This window comes from Carya illinoinensis, chromosome 7 (genome assembly GCF_018687715.1).
Source record: "Carya illinoinensis cultivar Pawnee chromosome 7, C.illinoinensisPawnee_v1, whole genome shotgun sequence".
In the NCBI taxonomy this organism is placed as follows: Eukaryota; Viridiplantae; Streptophyta; class Magnoliopsida; order Fagales; family Juglandaceae; genus Carya; species Carya illinoinensis.
The window spans coordinates 42,959,451-42,980,028 of NC_056758.1; the positions used below are offsets into that span (position 1 = coordinate 42,959,451).

The 20,578-nt window shown below is 38.3% G+C and overlaps 3 protein-coding genes across 7 annotated transcripts; 2 read left to right on the forward strand and 1 right to left on the reverse strand.

The window, feature by feature from the left end:
- Positions 1–231: 231 nt before the first annotated feature.
- LOC122317536 lies at positions 232–9,662 on the forward strand. 2 transcript variants are annotated; one of them, XM_043134666.1, is made up of 10 exons: positions 245–1,816; positions 2,509–2,982; positions 3,112–3,413; positions 4,506–5,228; positions 5,311–5,589; positions 5,731–5,892; positions 5,999–6,943; positions 7,041–7,256; positions 8,060–8,320; positions 8,806–9,662. In XM_043134666.1, exons 1-10 carry the CDS (start codon positions 451–453, stop codon positions 9,148–9,150), a joined length of 5,073 nt encoding a protein of 1,690 aa, XP_042990600.1. In that variant the 5' UTR covers positions 245–450; the 3' UTR covers positions 9,151–9,662. The 2 variants fall into 2 exon arrangements, with proteins under 2 accessions (XP_042990601.1, XP_042990600.1); XM_043134667.1 differs by lacking the exons at positions 7,041–7,256; positions 8,060–8,320; positions 8,806–9,662 and having other exon boundaries at positions 232–1,816; positions 6,004–6,180.
- Positions 9,663–11,049: 1,387 nt separating this feature from the next.
- On the forward strand, positions 11,050–14,842 carry LOC122317539 (ACT domain-containing protein ACR2). Of its 3 annotated transcripts, XM_043134669.1 has the most exons (8): positions 11,050–11,278; positions 11,790–11,861; positions 11,996–12,047; positions 12,167–12,281; positions 12,438–12,505; positions 12,831–13,529; positions 13,850–13,954; positions 14,118–14,842. In XM_043134669.1, the coding sequence occupies exons 2-8, from the start codon at positions 11,791–11,793 to the stop codon at positions 14,460–14,462; spliced, it is 1,455 nt and encodes a 484-aa protein (XP_042990603.1). In that variant the 5' UTR covers positions 11,050–11,278; position 11,790; the 3' UTR covers positions 14,463–14,842. The 3 variants fall into 3 exon arrangements, with proteins under 3 accessions (XP_042990603.1, XP_042990604.1, XP_042990606.1); XM_043134670.1 differs by lacking the exon at positions 11,790–11,861; XM_043134672.1 differs by lacking the exons at positions 11,790–11,861; positions 11,996–12,047 and having other exon boundaries at positions 12,761–13,529.
- Positions 14,843–15,241: 399 nt separating this feature from the next.
- On the reverse strand, positions 15,242–19,497 carry LOC122317540 (probable glycosyltransferase At5g25310). Of its 2 annotated transcripts, XM_043134674.1 has the most exons (5): positions 18,929–19,497; positions 18,407–18,576; positions 17,038–17,247; positions 16,896–16,938; positions 15,242–16,010 (listed from the first exon to the last, which is right to left on the reverse strand). In XM_043134674.1, the coding sequence occupies exons 1-5, from the start codon at positions 19,169–19,171 to the stop codon at positions 15,345–15,347; spliced, it is 1,332 nt and encodes a 443-aa protein (XP_042990608.1). In that variant the 5' UTR covers positions 19,172–19,497; the 3' UTR covers positions 15,242–15,344. The 2 variants fall into 2 exon arrangements, with proteins under 2 accessions (XP_042990608.1, XP_042990607.1); XM_043134673.1 differs by having other exon boundaries at positions 16,896–17,247; positions 18,929–19,489.
- Between the last annotated feature and the right edge of the window lie 1,081 nt (positions 19,498–20,578).

Sequence of the window (20,578 nt, forward strand, 5' to 3'; positions counted from 1 at the left end):
TCATTGACGTCTTCTGCTCACCATGATGTGGTCTCTGACCACCATATCTGTTGCTGGAAGGGGGCATAGGGAGAGGAGGAAAAAAAATATGAGATATGTGGCACTGCTAGTGTACCACATCAGTATGTGAGATTTTTTGTGTATAACCGTTTTATGTTTAAAGTATTTTTCAAAAGAAATAGAACTCTATTCTTCAGACGTACAGAGTTTCCCCTTTCCAAAAAATTAAAAAAAAAAGAGAGAAAAAGAAAAAGAAAAAGAAAAAGAAAAAGAAGAAAGGGGGTTGCACGAGAGTTAGCATACGCCTTCAATGGTTCTGAAGTTCCATCTTCTCACCTCCCTCACCACATGCTCACTACTCCCCCACCCTCGCACTCTAAATAAAAGTCTGATTGAAGAAAAGAAAGTCCAGAGAGAGATAGAGTGAGAGCCCAACAAGCAAAACGAGAAATGAAGCAGAGTTCACCTGAGGCAGTCTCGTCTTCATCCTCTGCACCTGCTCTGTCCGACCATTCTCAGCCGTCCGCTTTATCATCATCATCTTCATCCGACAAAGCCTCATCAATATCAACCGCCGCCGCTGCGGAGGACCTGGCGGTGGGGTCCAGGGATGGCGGAGGTGGGGCCCATGAGTGCGTCACTGTTGAACGGCGCGGCGAGTTCTCCGCCGTGTGCAAATGGACGGTCCATAACTTCCCGAGAATCAAGGCTAGGGCTCTGTGGAGCAAGTACTTCGAGGTCGGCGGCTACGATTGCCGCCTCCTGGTGTACCCCAAGGGTGACTCGCAAGCCTTACCAGGGTACATCTCAATCTACCTCCAAATCATGGACCCTCGCGGCACGTCCTCCTCCAAGTGGGACTGCTTCGCCAGTTACCGTCTCGCCATCGTCAACGTCGCCGACGATTCCAAGACCAATCATCGCGATTCTTGGCACCGCTTCTCCAGCAAGAAGAAATCCCACGGCTGGTGTGATTTCACTCCCTCCTCCACTGTTTTCGATTCCAAATCCGGTTTTCTTTTTAATAGCGACACAGTTTTGATAACCGCCGATATATTAATCCTAAATGAGTCCGTTAATTTCACCCGCGATAACAATGAGGTCCAGTCCTCCTCGGCCTCTTCGACTATTTCGTCGTCGGTGGTCGCCAGCCCGGCCTCCGACGTGTTAAGCGGCAAGTTCACTTGGAAAGTGCGTAATTTTAGTTTGTTTAAGGAAATGATCAAAACGCAGAAGATAATGAGCCCGGTGTTCCCGGCCGGAGAGTGCAATCTTAGGATTAGTGTGTATCAGAGCTCTGTGAATGGGGCAGATTATTTGTCAATGTGTTTGGAGAGTAAGGACACGGAGAAGACGGTTATTTTGTCCGATAGGAGTTGTTGGTGTTTGTTCCGAATGTCAGTGTTAAATCAGAAGCCCGGCTCGAATCACATGCACAGGGACTCGTATGGGAGGTTTGCAGCGGATAATAAGAGCGGGGACAATACAAGTCTGGGTTGGAATGATTATATGAAGATGACGGAATTTTTTGGGCCAGAATCGGGGTTTCTGGTTGATGACACTGCGGTATTTAGTACGTCCTTTCATGTGATTAAGGAGTTTAGTAACTTTTCCAAGAGTGGAGGATTGATTGGAGGGAGGAGTGGGAGTGGGGCGAGGAAATTGGACGGGCATATGGGGAAATTCACTTGGAAGATTGAGAATTTCACGAGGTTGAAGGATCTTTTGAAGAAGAGGAAGATTACGGGTCTTTGCATCAAGAGCAGGAGGTTTCAGATCGGGAATCGGGATTGCCGTCTTATCGTTTATCCACGAGGTATGCTACATTATGCTCTGGAGGATTCTTTTTTGGCTGTTATTCAATACTCTATTGGGTTACATGTCTGATTAATAAATTTTACCATTGTACTAAATAATAGTACTTAGTTTTAATTATTGATAAATCTTACTTATAAAAAAAAACTATTGTTAAATCTTTTATTTATTTATTTATTTATTCACGTTAATCTCTATAGGCATCGCTTTAAATGGGACATGTTCCTCTTATAAGGATAATTGGAGTAACTAGGACTACTAGTATCTTTTACACTTCTAATATGGTAGAAGTGTTACTTATCCTTTACTGCAATCCTTTTCCCTTGAGCCCATTCAAGCTTGTGCTGCTAGCTGCTTGGCATAGCGTTCAATTTCCCTTTTGCCCGAAGCTCAATGTAGTTTAAGCCTCCATGTAGGGTGGCATATTATTTATACTTTAGACCCGAATTCATTTAAACCTTTTGCTTAAGCTATTACTTTGGGAAGGGTACTTCTGATATTTTATTTTATTTCATTTTTCGTTTTACCATGTTTGATTGTAATGGGGCAGTTTTTAGCTACCTTGCATTGTGGCTTACGATCTATTTTTTGGTCCTTGGATTTGAGATTATTTGAGCTAGGACGAAAATAGCTTAGCTTGTGCTCAAAAGAGTGAACTGATAAAAAAATTTCCCATATACTTGGTGGTATCAGGGCAGTCTCAGCCACCATGCCATCTTTCAGTGTTTCTTGAAGTTACAGATTCACGAAATACGTCAAATGATTGGAGTTGTTTTGTTAGTCACCGATTGTCTGTTGTGAACCAGAAGATGGAAGAGAAGTCTGTCACGAAGGAATCCCAGAACCGTTACTCCAAAGCTGCAAAGGACTGGGGTTGGCGTGAATTTGTGACGCTCACTAGTTTATTTGATCAAGATTCTGGATTTCTTGTTCAGGACACAGTTGTCTTCTCTGCGGAGGTGCTTATATTGAAAGAGACGTCAATAATGCAGGACATTACTGACCAGGAAACTGAGTCTAACAATGCTGGTTCACGTATAGACACAGTATGGAAAGGAAGTTCATTTACATGGAAGGTGGAGAACTTCCTGTCATTTAAGGAAATAATAGAGACCCGCAAAATATTTAGCAAATTTTTTCAAGCTGGTGGATGTGAGCTTCGGATTGGTAGGTATCTGTCTCTTTTCATTTTTTTCCTCCGAAGAGGTAGTTGCAGTTGTTAACTTGTTATATTTCTATATTTTTAATTGACATCTGTTATTGTTGTTTTTTTTTTTTTTTTAAATTACAACACAGGTGTGTACGAGTCCTTTGAAACTGTCTGTATATATTTGGAGAGTGACCAGTCAGTTGGTAGTGATCTGGATAAAAATTTTTGGGTTAGATACAGGATGGCTGTTGTGAATCAAAAGAATCCGGCCAAGACAGTGTGGAAGGAGTCTTCTATTTGTACAAAGACATGGAATAATTCTGTCTTACAATTTATGAAGGTTTCAGATATGTTGGAAGTGGATGCTGGGTTTCTTGTGCGTGACACTGTTGTTTTTGTCTGTGAAATTCTAGATTGCTGCCCTTGGTTTGAGTTTTCAGATCTAGAGGTTAGTATTTGTAAGCCTGTTCCATCTATATGTTACATGCGAGTCATTACAAAGGCAATCTGTTTATATGCTTCCTATAGTGAGTTATAACCTATTACTGTATACACATTATTTGGCCTTTGGATATTTCTGTAATTTTTCTGTTGTTAAATTCTAACCTGGCCCTGTACTGTTAAAGTCTAACCTAATCATGACTATAGATGTAAAAATGAGGTTTGTGAGACTTGTATGTGATTCCTTTTATTTTTGTTCTGTATCATGCATGGCTTTGGGTGTATTCTGAAAAATATCCTAAGGTGTTTGATGGTGATGCATTTATGTAATGGATAGTTAACTTGAAAATATAGAAGATAGATGAGAGAGGGTGAAGTATGACATTAAAATGTGAGTGATTGACCACACTGGATAATCAACATTCATATTCTTGAATATCTTAGTTTTTGGTTAGAGTCACAATGCTTAAACTTTTGAATACCGAGGGAGGACAGTGCCAGAGTTAAAAGCTATCATATTCAGCTACCTCTATGTTTGGATGGCTGCTCACCACATTTCCAATTTTCAAGTCTTCTAGATTTTAAGGACTTCTGCTCTTTTTCTGCTTCTTGCTAGTTGTGTGTTTCCTTTTGTTTACTTTCTACGTCCTTGGATTGCATCCCCTTGCACTTTTATATTTGACGCATAGATTTCATTCATGGCATATTATTGCATAGAATTGAACCTACCTAAATTAATTTTGTTGCATACCTTCAAATGAGATGTTTTAAGGTAAAAAGTATTATAATTGGAACTAACAGGCTCTATTAGAAGTTGTTGCAGCCAGTGCCCGTTTGCATAAAGAGTTTGGAGTATATATTTTCATATACTATGTAATTTAACATAGCCTATTTATAAAGAATGGTAAAGGGGCCCTGGGTAGTATTACTTACCAACCCAATTAATTCTGCTTTTCTGTTGGGACTGGTTCTTATTTCTATATCCTTATTCTATTTTCTATCAAACCTTCATTTTGTAGCTAGATTTATTAGCCAACCAATTTTCTCTCCTTTATGCGGTGGTTGTAACCATGTTTATGGGTGGTCTAACTCTTTTCAGGTTTTGGCTTCGGATGATGATCAGGATGCTTTGACAACCGATCCTGATGAACTCATTGACTCTGAAGACAGTGAAGGAATTAGTGGTGATGAAGAAGATATATTTAGAAACCTTCTCTCTAGAGCTGGTTTTCACCTCACATATGGAGATAATCCTTCACAGCCACAAGTCACCCTACGAGAAAAGCTTCTAATGGATGCTGGTGCAATTGCTGGTTTTCTAACTGGACTTCGTGTGTACCTTGATGACCCTGCTAAAGTTAAGCGCTTGCTTCTTCCAACCAAGCTCTCTGGTGGTAGTGATGGAAGGAAGGCCACGAAGTCTGATGAATCTTCCCCCAGTTTGATGAACTTGCTGATGGGAGTCAAAGTTTTGCAGCAGGCAATCATTGATTTACTGTTGGATATTATGGTTGAGTGTTGCCAACCTTCTGATGGGAGTTCTAGTGGTGATTCTACTGATGCAAACTCAAAACCTTCTCCAGATGAAAGTGGAGCTGCCCCTCCACTGGAATCTGATAGGGAGAATGGTGCATCAGAATCTGTGCAGTTTCCTGTACATGAGAGATTGGATTCTGGTGTTGATGAAGGTGGCAGTGCATCTGCTGTACAAAGCTCTGACATGAATATGTTACGTAGACCCGAAAAATCTCTTCCTGGACAACCCATCTGTCCACCAGAAACATCTGCTGGGGCATCAGAGCATGTACCCATTCACTCAAAGGTACACTTTTGTGTTTCACGAGGTGTGAACCACTTTGCAACATATTTTGATGTTGACTACTTGAACAAATTGAAAATTTCAGACAAAATGGCCGGAGCAATCAGAGGAGCTATTAGGCTTGATTGTAAATTCGCTGAGAGCGCTAGATGGAGCTGTTCCACAAGGGTGTCCGGAACCAAGACGGCGACCTCATTCTGCTCAAAAGATTGCTCTTGTATTGGATAAAGCTCCCAAGCATTTGCAAGCAGACCTCGTTGCTTTGGTACCCAAATTGGTTGATCAATCTGAACATTCACTGGCTGCTTGCGTTCTCCTTGAACGACTTCAAAAGCCAGATGCAGAACCTGCATTGAGGATACCTGTAAGATAGTCTCTGGAGAGGCTATATTTCTGTTTTTTTTAATGACCTGCTGGGCTTGTTGGCATGTGCATTGAGGATACCTGTAAGATAGTCCATTGCTATATCTCCTTTCTCCTAATTTGATATGTATATGTTTCCTAGGTTTTTGGTGCTCTGAGTCAACTTGAGTGTGGCAGTGAAGTGTGGGAACGTGTTTTGTTTCAATCGTTGGATCTCTTGACTTACTCAAATGATGAACCTCTTGTCACGACCATAGATTTTATATTTAAAGCTGCATCACAATGTCAACATCTTCCTGAAGCGGTATGCATTAAAAACTCTGAAGTTTGATTTGGTTCCTTTCTCATGTTTTTATTCTAATTTTTGATGTGCTTTCTTTACATGCATTAACCTTCTCTCTCTATTGTAGGTCAGATCTGTCCGTGTGAGGCTAAAAAATCTGGGCATTGAAGTTTCTCCTTGTGTCCTCCATTTTTTAAGTAGAACTGTAAATAGTTGGGGAGATGTTGCTGAAACCATACTTAGAGATATTGATTGTGATGATGATTTTGGTGAAAATTGTTCAACAATGCCATGCAGGCTTTTATTATTTGGTGAATATGGTTCTGCCTCTGAAAGACTGCATCTTGTGGAGGAGCAGGATCTCTATGCCAGTCGTCATTTTTCTGACATTTATATTCTGATTGAAATGCTATCTATACCTTGCCTTGCTGTTGAAGCTTCTCAAACATTTGAGAGAGCTGTAGCTCGAGGTGCTGTTTTGGCCCAATCAGTAGCCATAGTCTTGGAAAGACGCCTCACTCAAAGATTGAATCTTAGTGCCAGTTTTGTCACTGAAGATTACCAGCATACAGAATCTGTAGTAGAGGGTGAGGCCAATGAGCAGCTAACAATCCAACCTGATGATTTTACTTCAGTTCTTGGTCTTGCTGAGACATTGGCCCACTCAAGGGACCCTTCTGTAAAGGAATTTGTAAAGGTCCTGTACACAATATTGTTTAAATGGTATGCTGATGAATCTCACCGAGGAAGGATGCTGAAGAGACTTGTTGACCACGCCACTAGCACGACAGATAATAGTCATGAAGTAGACTTAGACTTAGATTTGGATATATTGGTTACTTTGGTTTTTGAGGAGCATGAAATTGTTAGACCAATTTTGAGCATGATGCGGGAGGCTGCTGAACTTGCTAATGTTAATCGAGCTGCTCTTTGGCACCAGCTTTGTGCCATTGAAGATGAAAGTATTCGCATGCGTGATGAAAGAGAAGCTGAAATTTCCAATATGGTTAAAGAAAAAGCTGGCATTTCACAGAAACTGAGTGAATCGGAGACCAACATCAATCATCTCAAGGTATTTGATGTCTTAATTAGAATGATATGATTAGGGCTTTTCACATCTTGCTAGTATTTTTGGAGAATGTGAACTGAAGCCTTGCATGAAATGGCAGTCTGAAATGAGGGCTGAGATGGATCAGTTTGCTCGGGAAAAGAAGGAGCTCTCTGAGCAAAGACAAGAAATTGAAAGTCAGCTTGAGTGGTTTCGCTCTGAGCGGGATGATGAAATTTCAAAGCTTACTGCTGAGAAGAAAGCTCTTCAGGATCGTCTTCATGATGCAGAGACACAACTCTCCCAATTGAAGTCACGTAAACGCGACGAATTGAAGGTATCACACTACCTTACTTTTGGTTACCCATCTCCTGCATTTTATTTTGCTCCAGTTATTTTAGTGGAAAGGGGCACACACAGACACATATTTGGTTATGCTTGGCTGAAAGAACCTCTATAGGTTCTTCTTCCTTTCAAGTCATTCTCTATAGGTTCAGGTGATGCCAGTGTTACAAAGTGGTAAATGCAAATGACCTTTAGTATGTTATTCTTCATTCGATTTAGTAATTATGATATTGGGTGGGATCAATCGTTAGTATTTAGGTAGAAGCCTTGATGTGTTGTAATCCCCTGTGGAACTTGTTAATCGAACAATTTTATCCTCTAGTTGATAGACACTAATGGTATCTTTGATGAATCATGAGATGACTGGGAATTGTTGAAAACTCCATTTGCAGTGAAGTCTTTTTTCAGCACTGATGGTATTTGGCATCCTCCGTGTACTCATTTGCTAATGCTGATGAGCCCACATGTTTTTCCCTCTTTCTTTTGAAAGATTATCTGATTTTCTTTGTCTTGTGACGACAGACAACCTTTAAGTAGCTTTTCAGCTCATAAGGCTGACTCCTCTTGCTTTGCACAAAAATTTTTTGGCGTTGGCTTGAGCAATCACTTTCTGTACAACAACAGCATCAGAATTACGAGCACTTGACTGTGATTTTGAGTACTTGTTATGTCCTCTAGATTTTTTTTTTTTAATCACATCCTCCCTCATTTGAGACTTTTGAGAACTTAGCATGATATTATTTTTTAGTCATTATTTGCCATTGCTTTTTTCTGACTGCAATTTGCATGTGACAGAAAGTTTTGAAGGAGAAAAATGCCCTTGCTGAAAGGTTGAAAGGTGCTGAAGCTGCACGGAAACGATTTGATGAAGAACTGAAACGTTATGCCACAGAGAATGTGACTCGAGAGGAAATCCGTCAGTCCTTGGAGGACGAGGTTCGCAGATTGACCCAAACAGTGGGGCAAACTGAAGGAGAGAAGCGGGAGAAGGAAGAACAAGTTGCACGGTGTGAAGCATTTATTGATGGGATGGAATCGAAATTGCAAGCCTGCCAGGTTTTTGCTCTAAAATAGCTTATGCTTTTTTGGCCTCCCTTCCATACTCAATGCTGGATGATTGTAGCATGACTAATTGGAACTATTTCGTACTAATAATATTTTTTTTTATTATTATTAATAAGAATTTTATTACCAAGAAAAGGCACAGCCCAAGTACACTGGAGTATACAAAGGAAATACCTACTACACTCTAGAAAGCAGGATCGTACTAATAATTATGTGGATTGAAAGAGGAGCGCTATCAATAAGTGGGAGACTGCTTAATTAGTTCTTTTGGCTTAGGACACTGAATTTGATTGTGATTTAACTTTAGTATCACAAGTGTTTTAGTAAAAATGATCATATATTACATAAAACTCCCAACTCCCCCACCCCCCCCCCCCCCCCCCCCCCCCCCCCCCCCGCGGCGGGTGGCCTTTCTCTTCCTCTCTCTGAGCATAACAGTGACTGGATTAATGCTTCCATTTGCCTTTCTCATGCAGCAATATATTCACAGCCTTGAGGCTTCACTTCAGGAGGAAATGTCACGACATGCCCCTCTATATGGTGCTGGCTTGGAAGCTCTATCAATGAAGGAGTTGGAAACATTGGCACGTATTCATGAAGAAGGGCTTAGACAGATCCATGCTCTTCATCAGCGGAAGGGGAGTCCAGCTAACAATCCTCTTGTGAGCCCCCACAACCTTCCACACAATCATGGTTTACACCCTGCTGCACCACATCCAATGGCCGTTGGATTGCCTCCTACGCTAATATCGAATGGGGATGGCATACACAGCAATGGGCATGTGAATGGTGTGATTGGGCCCTGGTTTAACCATACTTGAATTTTTGGATCACAATCCGTTTTGCCAATATAGGCATTTGTCCACTCAATTCAATAGAGCTGGGTGACATCTCAATCTCATGAAGGCATGCATGCTATTTCTCTTTTTTGAGTTTTTGTTCTTGCTTTTCGCATTTTGACTGGTAGAACTGTTGGAATGCTCACGGAGGAAGAGAAGGAATAACAAAGTCGGATGGATGGGGAGGATTGGTTTTAGAATTGAAACGAGGAAGTGAGTCCAATAGAACTAACAGTTGCAAATGCAACATTTGCATCGTTCTCTTACAGTTATTCATAGGATTTTTGAATTTTTTTGTTAATTGCATTTCATTTACATTCTCGTAAGTTTTTTTTTTTCGACCTCTTGGAGTCTTGAGTCTATTTTCAGAAATTGTTTGGAAGTTGGCGAAGAGTGGATGTAAGGTTGCTTGTGTAAGAAGCCGCCGTTGCGTTATGACTCATCTGGATAATGATTACCACATTCGATAACCATTGGATTTATGTATCCAATCCCATCAAGGCTCTATTTATCTTTGACCCCTTTGCTATCGTATCGTTTACAGGATATACAAATTGCCAGATCAACTGACACGTATTTATATGTTTTTATCATCTTTTAACTGAACAAAGCAGTCACGCGTTTTAATTGCCCAAAGAAATAGCACACGTGTTTAAGAAAAATATGAGAAGATTTACGAAGATATTACGAGAGCGGTCGCTGTACTTGTATTCAATTGTATTTGTATTGGAAATCGAAACAAATACAGAAGTAGAAAAAGATGAATCGATAGCAGTTCTCATTTAATAATTGGATCAAGTGGAATTTCTAAGCTGGTACACAACTGCGTTTAGTATTCTTGTTTCTAATTTTGTATTATATCGTATCCTCCTAGCACAACTGGTTTATATATAAAATCAAGAAATTAGTGTAAAGCCAAAGCCAAAGCCAAATACAAAACAAAAATTAAGAAAGTTCAATGCCTCCTTAGCTTACGTAACCTGCAATAGCCATCCGATTTCTGAAATTTCAAAACAAGGATCACTGTCTCTTAGGCAAGGTGGCTAAGCCTCCTCCAGAAGCCAGAAATTAAGCTAGTACCTAGCGGTGATTCATGCACGCCTACAGCTAGCAAATATCAAGCCTAATTGAGTTTATCTTACACATCCCATATATTGCTGGCTGCCACGATATTCAGCCAAAAACATGCTGAATTGTTAAGGAAAAGGACGGACCGCCTTGATTTTGACATTTCTGGGTTGTTCTGCATGAAATCGACAGCAAATTAATTCCAAAGTCTTGGTACGTAGCTCATTAGATGACATGCGAAGTACGCGCTAAACTGACGCCACCTAATTCAGAGGTTCTCTTTGGATCGATTTGTGGTGTGAACAACAAATATTTCGACGAAACATTGACTCACTGTTGTACATAATGCAGAATTAAGATAATGGACGATGATTGATTAATGGTACACATAGCATTAATATTCCCTTTTCTCGTGGAGCAACAGGTAACGTCAGATGACTAAACTGCCGGTCTTCCTCGAGATTTTTCGCACATTCTGCCACGTGAATTATTATTAAGCTGCAATTTTTCAGAGAGAGAGAGAGAGAGAGAGAGAGAGTTTGCTTAAATAATCTAATTACTCTTATGATTACTTATTTTGGATTAACTCGGAATTTAATTTCCATCCATTAAGGAGATCAGCAAGAGCATAGGGAAAATTGCGTGAATGAGAGAGGTCTGACTAAGAACAGAGAGTATATCCTGCAAACGTGGCCTGATAAATCTAATTTGACTTTTGTATGTGCCTCTCACACGCATCCTTCTTTGGTTGTTCTCAATACATCAATCTCTTCCATACAATTTTTTTTCTCTATATATTTGAGTTATTCGTAGTCCTCCTGTTCAAGAAGCCAAAAATAGTACTGCTCTCTCTCTCTCTCTCTCCACAAATACACCAAGAATAAGCTGTTCTCTGTTGTTGGCCTTAGCCCTTCTAATTTTTTTTCAAGGGAGAGAACTGACATCAACTTGATTCTTCTCTGTGTTGGCCATTGTTTGCGCATTTCTGGGTTGGTTATATATATATATGTGACCTGGGTTTGGCCCACTTCGTTTTTCCAGAGTAAGCCACTCTACCTGATCATCTCTTGCATGCGTCTCTTTTAGCTTCTTCTTCTCTACTTACATTTCTGAAACATATATAATAGATAGAGATACATTCTATTGCGATGATTTTCCTACTCCGACTAATTAAATAAATTAGCATAAAATGTCGCATCATTGTCATGATATTCTTATTCAGGTAGAAAACCATATAATAATGGTATTAATCTTGCATGACGAGACCCTGACGTGGTAGAACCAATTAAGAACTCTTAGTTGGTTTAACCATAGTCCTACATTTAAGGTGCAACGTTCAAATGAAATTACCTCTTGAGCCTTCTAATAACTTACCAATGTCCTTTTAATATGTGAGGAGTTATTTCCCGAAAACTGCTAAGATGTCTTCAAAGATGTAGCTTTTAATATATTCCACTGGTCCTTTCCTTCAACTTTGACGAATCTAATCACTTAAATTTGTTTAGAAATCAGAGATTTAACTATCTCTCTCTCTCTCTCTCTATGAATTTCAGCATGAACCAAGTTTGTTGGCCTTACTTTGATCCCGACTTTGATAACCTCCCAGAGAGGATAAATGGCCCCACGTAAGTAATTCATTGCTCCTTAAATCCCCGGCCCTGGCCTTTTGAAAGTCTTAGCTAGCCATTTGATCACGCTAGCTAGCTAGATAGAATTTCCCGGCAGCGAGATGTACCAACTTTCTTGTTTTGCCTTGCAGTTGCAGAGTTTGCATTGACAATGAAAGCATGGAAACATGCACTGTAGTAAAGGTACATGATCGATCAGTTTGGAAAGCTAGCTAGGGAATATTTTTGGAAAAAGGAGGGCCTCTGTATATTATTAATGAAGCTAGCTAACAATTAAAATTGCTTGAATTATATGGCTGCAGGTTGATAGCGTGAACAAGCAGGGCCTACTCCTAGAAGTGGTGCAGATCTTGACAGACCTAAATCTTACAATATCAAAGGGCTACATTTCATCTGACGCAGGGTGGTTCATTGATGGTACTGCATACGTTCTTGTATTAACCCACCAGTTTATGGGTCCAACTGTATCATAATGTTATAAACTTTTAAAACGGTTCTAACTTAACCCATCCCAACTACGGCCGATCGTGTTTCAAATTTCTTGATGATCAATTAATCTTTGTAAATTTGCAGTTTTTCATGTTAAAGACGTGCATGGCAATAAACTTAGGGACCAGAACATCATTAACGCTATCCAGCAGGTAATTTTCCTTCTTGTCTTTATGATCTCCTGCATGGTTATTATGATGCATGTATTTTTGAATTGTTGAATATATATTTATATATATTTATACACGATTCTGAGATACGCTTGTACGATCCCACCAAAATTTTTCTTTGTTTGCATGCATGATTAATGGTTTAAAAAAATAATAATTAATTAGCTAGGAACCAATTAAACACATGAATAGTCGTACGTGCAGTTCATGGTACATCACATGTGATGCATTTTTCAGGAAAAGTAACTTTGCATTAATCCTGCGCAAGCACAAAATAGGAAATACTAACACGGAGAAAGCCATGCAGGCAATAGGTACTGCAAGGGGAAACCGAGCCAAGGCAAAGAGTACCTATTCGAATAAGATTTACAGACCTGAATACCAGAATGAGCACACGGCCGTCGAAATGACAGGAAAGGATCGGCCGGGTCTATTCTCCGAGATATCAGCCGCCTTAGCTGACCTTCATTGTAACATTGTGGAAGCCCATGCATGGAGCCACAATGATCGCCTGGCTTGTGTTGCCTACATCTCAGATCACGAATCCTCAGGCACCCCGATCGATGATCCAGACCGCCTCGCCACTATCGAAGACCACCTCTCCACGGTCCTCCGGGCCACCGCCATCCCGAGCCTTATTGGATCAATCCAGACCAACCAACAAGAAGTCAAAGCGGGTTTTCTTGAAGGTTCCGAAGAAGGCACCAATATGACAAATGTGGAACGCCGGTTACATCAACTCATGCTTTCAGTTAGGGATTTTGAGGTCCCATCCGTGCTCTCAAGCTTTCCAACAATGAAACCAACGGGATCGGAGGATAGTGACGATGAAGGAAGGAAGACCGTGGTGAAGATTGAGAGGTGTGACCAGAAACGGTACTCGATAGTGAACATAGAGTGCAAGGATCGGCCAAGACTCATGTTCGATACAGTATGCACGCTCACCGACATGCAGTACATGATTTTCCATGCTTCCATAAGTTCAGATAAAGGTTATGCCTTCCAGGTATATATGCATACACACACACACATATATATATATATATATATATATTATATATATATATGGCGCGCCAGCAGCTAGTCCTTTATAAATTATGAAAATTCTATACATGATCCCATCTCACTTTCATCTAATTAAATAATATATGACATATTTATCATTATTAAATAATAATTTATTAGATTTTTTTTATCCTCTAATAATAAATGTGCCACATTTTATTTAATATGTAAGATAAAAATAAGATGAGAATGTAATATATAGCATTGAATATAATGTTAATTTATGGAGGTAGGCTAATGCTAGGTAGCTGTTGATTGCAGGAGTATTTTATCCGACATCTAGATGGCTGTGCTTTGGATACAGAAAGCGAGAAGGAACGCGTAATAAAATGCTTAGAGGCCGCCATAGAGCGTCGGGTTTGTGAGGTACGAGAGAGCCAAATCCTAGCTAGCTTCCAATTGAAATCCAGTACTACCATGCACCCCCTTTCAATTATGATCTAGTTTAGAATTTCTACTTTTAATCAATTAATTAATATTAATATATATTAATGCAATATGGTTAATTAATTGATTAAAATTCATGCAGGGAGTTCGGCTAGAGCTGTGTGCAGACAACAGGGTAGGCTTGCTGTCCGACATAACTCGGGTTCTTCGAGAGAATGGTCTTACCGTTGTCCGAGCAGATGTAGCGACGCAGGGAGAGAAGGCCGTAAATGCTTTGTATGTGAGAGACATCTCAGGGAATGAGGTAGACATGGTGACGTTCGCGGAGTCGATGAAGAAAGAGATCATGGGTCCAATAGCCCTTCAAGTCAAGAATGAGACCAAGGGATCACCATCCACTTCGCCTGAACGGTCCCGTTTATCTCTCGGAGACATGCTCAAATCTCACCTCGAGCGCTTGTCTCACAACTTTATTCCTATCAAGTAATCAATCTCCTGGCATGGGGGCGCGCGCATGCATGCAATATACTTAATTGATCATTAGCTTATTCCTTGACACGTCATTCTACAAGTTAATTAATAATCACGTAGGACTTGTACAAATTAATTATATATAATACTCGATCGCTTTTAGGGTTGTGAATAAAAAAGGGGTTCAAGGATAATATATATATATATATATATATATATATATATAGTATATTATTGTAAATTTGTAACGCTTCTTCGATCGATCTTAGACTAGCTCATACATGTATTCCTGGAATATTATTGGACTCTATGTAAATAATCGCATTTTTTGTGCGGGAAGGAATTGTTTACACTGTAAATAAAAGGATATAATTAATATGAAGGCTTCATTGCCAATAGCCTATCTCATATTATATACACGATCGAGGAAGAATTATCCATATATAAGATGGTACGACCGATAGCAAATTACATAAAGCCCCTAGCTGCTTTTATTTTCATTATTCGTTGTGAAATTTCATTACTCACCAACGTACAAAATGCTATGTTTTTTTTTTTTAAAAAAAAAAAAAAATATGTCACGTGATGTGCTAAGTGCATGCATGCCACATTAGTATAGCTCGAGTTGTATATCCATCGTCGATATAACACAATTTGATTTACCAAATTTTAATCTGTAAATCTTTCTTACAAATTCAATTCTGCCACATCAGTAATATGTAGTATATATTCACACCGACTTATAAATATAATTTATTTTAATAAATATAAGAGTAAATAAATAATAATTAAAAATTACGTACAAGAGAAGTATATATATATTAATTTTGAGGAAAAAAGATTTTTCCCTTCTTTTCCGATTTCCTTCATTAATTCTTGTTGCTATATGATGATCCGTCTATTCAAGATTAATATTTATCCTCCTAAGCCATACAGAGTGTAGAATCATATGGAATACATCAAACCTTTGAGCCGGCTTGTTCAGCACAAAATGTCTCCTCACGACCTTCAAATTCTCCTTAAACCTCCTATACCTCTCTTCCGAAACTGCGCTCAATACCTCCTTCAGCCTTGGAATCTCCGACACATCTACCTGAATCGAAAATGCCTCCCACCGCAATACATCACTGAACGGCAAAACATAAGAATCCGATAGAATCACCGGTACACATTCCGCATAAATGGCTTCCACAATTCTGGGGCTGGCCACTTCGTGCCCACTAGGACATAGGCAGAACTTGGACTGGAGCATAAAGGAGTAGTAGTCAAGCTCTTTGGGGAGATATTCGTAGACACGGAGATCATTGTCACGATTCTTCCAATGGTGCAGGAGGATCGGCCGGATTGGGCCGTGAACGCCACCTGCAAAGAAAGCAAGGTAGGGACGTGGGGCATCGGCCGGTGGGGGAGTGAGGAGTTTGGATGGTAAGTTGCCGCCATAGAGGTGAATTTCAGGGAGGCTAATGTCCTTTTGAGGGTTGAAGCCCTCGGAGGTGTTGGCATTGCAAAGAATTCGGATGGATGTGTTGTAGAGGAAGGGATTGCCCTTCGCTACATGGGGACCCTGCAATTTTATTATATATAGAAGGTAAATTAATTTTGAGGGCGTATATAGTAAGGACGATGCTACTCAGAGTCAGACCGATGGAGTATCGATGAAATGACCGATGCAGTGTAAATTTTTTTTTTATTTACTTCTTCTTTTATTTTAATAATTTTTTACACAGTTTTAAATATTTTTAAAAAATATATTTTTAATTATTTATTAGTATTTACTTCTTTAATTATATGTAAAATTAAAAAATAAAAATACAATCAAAAATTCAATCGATCAAATTTATCGATTAAATATATCGGTTCAATTAGTATTTTCCTATCTTATAACACTCCATCGTCAGTTTGAAATTGTTAGTGTCAAAAAAGTTAAAATTAATGCATACTGCAGATGCTAGATACCGTATTTGCTATTTTTTCCCATTAGCATCAATAAAATAACATGCAATATATAACTTGAAAAATAATAATTACAGTCGTAATTGCATGTATTGTATAATTATTTAAAAAAAGAAAAAAAAAAGAGATTTATATAAAAAAATTAGTTTTTTTAAATATTTTTTTTTTAAAAACAATTATATGATATTTACATATTCTACAATGATAAAATATGTAATATTATTCGTATAATATATATATATATATATATACACGTGTGTGTGTCTCGGCAACCTTTATTTTTATTTTTTTTGTAGTTTCTTTCATTTGAGCCCTTCTTTATTCCAAGATAATTAAACTCTTGAAGCCTGGGACGTGGGAATAATATTACACTAATAAAATAATCATGAGTGCCGAGAACGACGCGCACGCCTCAAACTTGTGGTGTCAACCTAACCTCACTATGTACGATATGAGGAAGTGAAGTGAGTAACTGAAAAGAAAGAAAGAAACTCACCCAATCATGGCAGGCGAGCATGAAGTGGTCAGCCCCACAAGTCCTATTCCAAAAGGGATACTTCTTAGAAACCACTCCCACATAATCAGAGACAAACTGCTTTAGAAGGGTGAGGTCGTAAGAGAGAGGTTTGTAGATGTACTTGACCATCCATGTCACGCTGAAGGGCAAGAAGTAAACGTGAGCCCGGTGCGGATCTCTAGTCCTGAACATCCCCGCCCCATGCTCTAGCTCGTGGATGAACCTCCCTTCGATGGTGTATATATCCTTGCATGGCCCATCGTGGGTGATCGGTGGGTCCCCTTCCGAATACACGTAGACCTTGAATCTCCTCTCCATCTCCTCATAGCTCCTGTTAATTATTAATATTTGGGATTATATATTGGTGAAGGGTAAAAAGGTCAATTTCATTTCTACATGCATGATCATGCATATGATGTTCTTGGCATTGAGTGAAGTGCGCGCCACGGTACTCTATGGTGAGTGGTAGGAGGCAGCTGTGAGAACCCGGAAATAAAAACTGTTTCAAGGTTGATGATCATTATTACTGTACTACCTCAACAATCATTACTTATAAAATCAAAGAATATACGTATATAAGGCTCTCTACAACTAGTTCTAAATCATTTGCATGATAATAATGAATTGATGATAATTAATCACAATATATAGCTAGCGGTTAAGACTAAAGGAAAAAGGTGTTAATATATTACTAATAAGAAATTATATTAAATTAGCTCCTATAATTATGACAAAAAATATAAGCTCCTAATTTTTTAAGAAAACAATATATATAATGATATGAATAATAATTCTATATTTCTCCCAATAGTGAGGCACAATATCGATCCTGTAAGAGTACTGGCCCTAAACAAAATGACTGCAGGAAATTAATTAAATTAGGAAAACTTGGCTGTTATCAGACCGAAGGAGTTAATTATTGATATATTTTATGATTTTCAAATTCTAATAGTACTCTAAAATCCCATTGAGTAACAAGTACGCTGGATATATTGTGGTCAATTTCTGCTTCTTGAACACACGAGGGAACAATTTAATTGATGGCCTGACACATCTTTGATTGTTCCAGCTAGCTAGGCTATCATTCTTTTTTTTGATCCGACAGAGTGAGGACCATTGGCCCTTTTTAGGCTTTTCACCGGGATCCAGTATCCATTACGTATTCGCGAAGGACCGCGCATTTTTAAGCCGCAATGATCATACGGGTGTTTAAGTGTGAACTGTGGAACTGCAGAGGGAATTGAGTGCTTGTGCACTTCGCATACCTGGCGTTTATCACGAGAAATTCTATCGTGAAAACTCAACTGTTGAAGGAAAATCAAAAGAAAAAGATATAATTATCTTTAACATGACCCGTATGATATAATGAAAGATCGAATTAGAAAGTTAAACGTAGGTGCAAAGGCTGGCGGTGACTTGGAAGCAAAGCAGTACTTCAAAGCTTTCAATCAATCGGTAAAAAGAAAATTATGGTATAAAAAAGGGCTTACTGATAAAATGCGCCGGGGTTGCGATAGACAAATCCGGACGGGTCAAAATCGTCGCCTCTGACGGTTGCTGAGAGATTGAGCCTCGAAGCTGCTCTGCGAATCGAAGATCGTGCTCGTGCAAGTCCTTGTTCGAGCTTTTGCTCTCTGCTTAGTCCCGTTTTCTTTCTTATCTGCATTATATGATAAGAATTATTAAGCATCGTCAAAAAAATATAGAACGCAGAAATTAAAGCGAGCAAATTAATCGATCAAATTCGAATAAAAACTCAATAAACACAGATCATGAAGTTGACCGGGAATGTTATCACGAAATTTCGGCCTTTCCAGTTTTTTCATGCGCATATATACTGCATGTGTACAGAGAAAGATATCTGAAATTCAAAGCAAACTCAAAGTGATTGAAAAACATATTTAATTTATATGATCAGCTCGGTTTCGATCTTTCGTCCGGAAATCAGCTCTCTAAATACGATTGATATGTGTATAGTAGAGAGTAGGCCGCAGGCTGAAATGTATTAATACCGTACTGTTCCCGAACTGGTTCACGTAAAAACCAGTACTGAAGCCGCCGGTAAGTACAGGTCGGTCTTGATCATCACGAGTGAATTTTGTCTGCAACTCAACCATTTGTGCGGAGAACTCCGAATTCGATCCTGAGGACCTCATCAACTTACAGAAATGAACCGAGAGCATGAAAACAACGGCGACCGAAAACATACAAAGAGACGAAAGGATACAAAGGGAGCATCCGTGGCAAGTTCTCATTTCTCACTGGAGGGCTAGCTTGGGCGTTTGGTCGCTGTGATTTTGCTTTCTGGAGAAAAAAGATGGAGGGAGACTGGAGAGAGTTAAGTCTACTGGAAAACGGTTTGGAAAGTGAAATGATCAGAGCGTGCTGGGAGCTTGAATACTGAGTACAGGCCCCCGGACTCTCTCTCTAGTCTCTCCGCGAGAAGAAATTTAAATGCGGAATGTGTGAGGCCGCATGTGGATTTACGGGTTTAACCCTGTGAATTATACTAGCAAGTTAGCCACCAGGGGGGCAAATCATGTGCTACGCATGGCAGTCCCAAATTAGCGGGAAAGGAAGTTACGGAATCACCCGAACAGCCAGGGCTTCTGGCAGTTACCTTTTCAATGCCTTTAACTTCATTTAACATTTGATTTAGGGTAATGATACATTTCTTTATTACCGTTTTATTTTTTTTCCTTTAAATTTAGATTAAAAATTTTAGAATATGACATTTTTGTATAATTTAAAACAAAATAAATTCAATCAACCGATATAATCATATAATTTAATTAAAAATAAATTCAATTTTATATAAAAATTGACATTCTTTTACTTTTTGATTTTAAAAAAATGCTTAAGTGTGATATACGTATTATAAATTATAAAGAGAATATCAAACTTATAATTTTTTATAATTATTTATTAAAATAAAAGATATTTTTATAAATTGAATTTATTTTTAATTAAATTACATAATTACGTTAGTTTATTAAATTTTTTTTTTTAAATACGTTAGTTTATTAAATTTTTTTTTTTTAAACTATGCAAGAAGGTCATGTTCTTAGATTTTTAATCAAGATCTAAATAGCAAAAAGAAAAAAAATAGTTAGATGGTAAAACAATAATTAAAGAAATGTAAGGGTATCATTACTCTTTAATTTATGTGGCATATATTTGTAATGAAACACTTGCAATTTCTTTTTTAATTTTTATACAATTATATGTTAAATTGAAGGTATTTATGTATAATGATGTTATCTTTATAAGTTATTTTATAAAAATATCCTTTATCCAACATATGATTGTATACAAATTGTAAAAAAGAGTGTGTCATTTTTCTTTGTCACATATCTCCTAAGTTTTATTGGCTTAGGACTCCCTCGTCGTGTTTTATCTTCTCTCTTGTTTAAAAAATAATCTTATTATTTAATGTCAGTAATTTTATTATAATTAAATTAAATATTGGTCTTACGTTGAAATATTTATTTTTATAATGAGTTTTACTACATACAATTACTTTTATATATTTTTTATTGATACTTCCCACACAAAGAATGTATGTTTAATTTGTCTTACGTCGAAATCCTTATTTTTATAATAAATTATTCTATATATAGTCATTTTTATATATTTTTTGTACGTTTTATTGATCTGATTAG

What these genes read in the sequence shown, in the direction of transcription:
- LOC122317540 (XM_043134673.1), bottom strand. Translation starts at nt 19,171, where the DNA reads ATGAGAACTTGCCACGGATGCTCCCTTTGTATCCTTTCGTCTCTTTGT. An exon ending in AACCCCGGCGCATTTTATCA is followed by an intron (nt 17,248 to 18,406) that starts GTAAGCCCTTTT and finishes AATAATTAACAG; the next exon opens with GAGCTATGAGGAGATGGAGA. An exon ending in TGCTCGCCTGCCATGATTGG is followed by an intron (nt 16,011 to 16,895) that starts GTGAGTTTCTTT and finishes ATAAAATTGCAG; the next exon opens with GGTCCCCATGTAGCGAAGGG.
- LOC122317536 (XM_043134666.1), top strand. Translation starts at nt 451, where the DNA reads ATGAAGCAGAGTTCACCTGAGGCAGTCTCGTCTTCATCCTCTGCACCT. An exon ending in TGGATGTGAGCTTCGGATTG is followed by an intron (nt 2,983 to 3,111) that starts GTAGGTATCTGT and finishes ATTACAACACAG; the next exon opens with GTGTGTACGAGTCCTTTGAA. An exon ending in CCAACATCAATCATCTCAAG is followed by an intron (nt 6,944 to 7,040) that starts GTATTTGATGTC and finishes ATGAAATGGCAG; the next exon opens with TCTGAAATGAGGGCTGAGAT.
- LOC122317539 (XM_043134669.1), top strand. Translation starts at nt 11,791, where the DNA reads ATGAACCAAGTTTGTTGGCCTTACTTTGATCCCGACTTTGATAACCTC. An exon ending in AAACATGCACTGTAGTAAAG is followed by an intron (nt 12,048 to 12,166) that starts GTACATGATCGA and finishes ATATGGCTGCAG; the next exon opens with GTTGATAGCGTGAACAAGCA. An exon ending in TAGAGCGTCGGGTTTGTGAG is followed by an intron (nt 13,955 to 14,117) that starts GTACGAGAGAGC and finishes AAATTCATGCAG; the next exon opens with GGAGTTCGGCTAGAGCTGTG.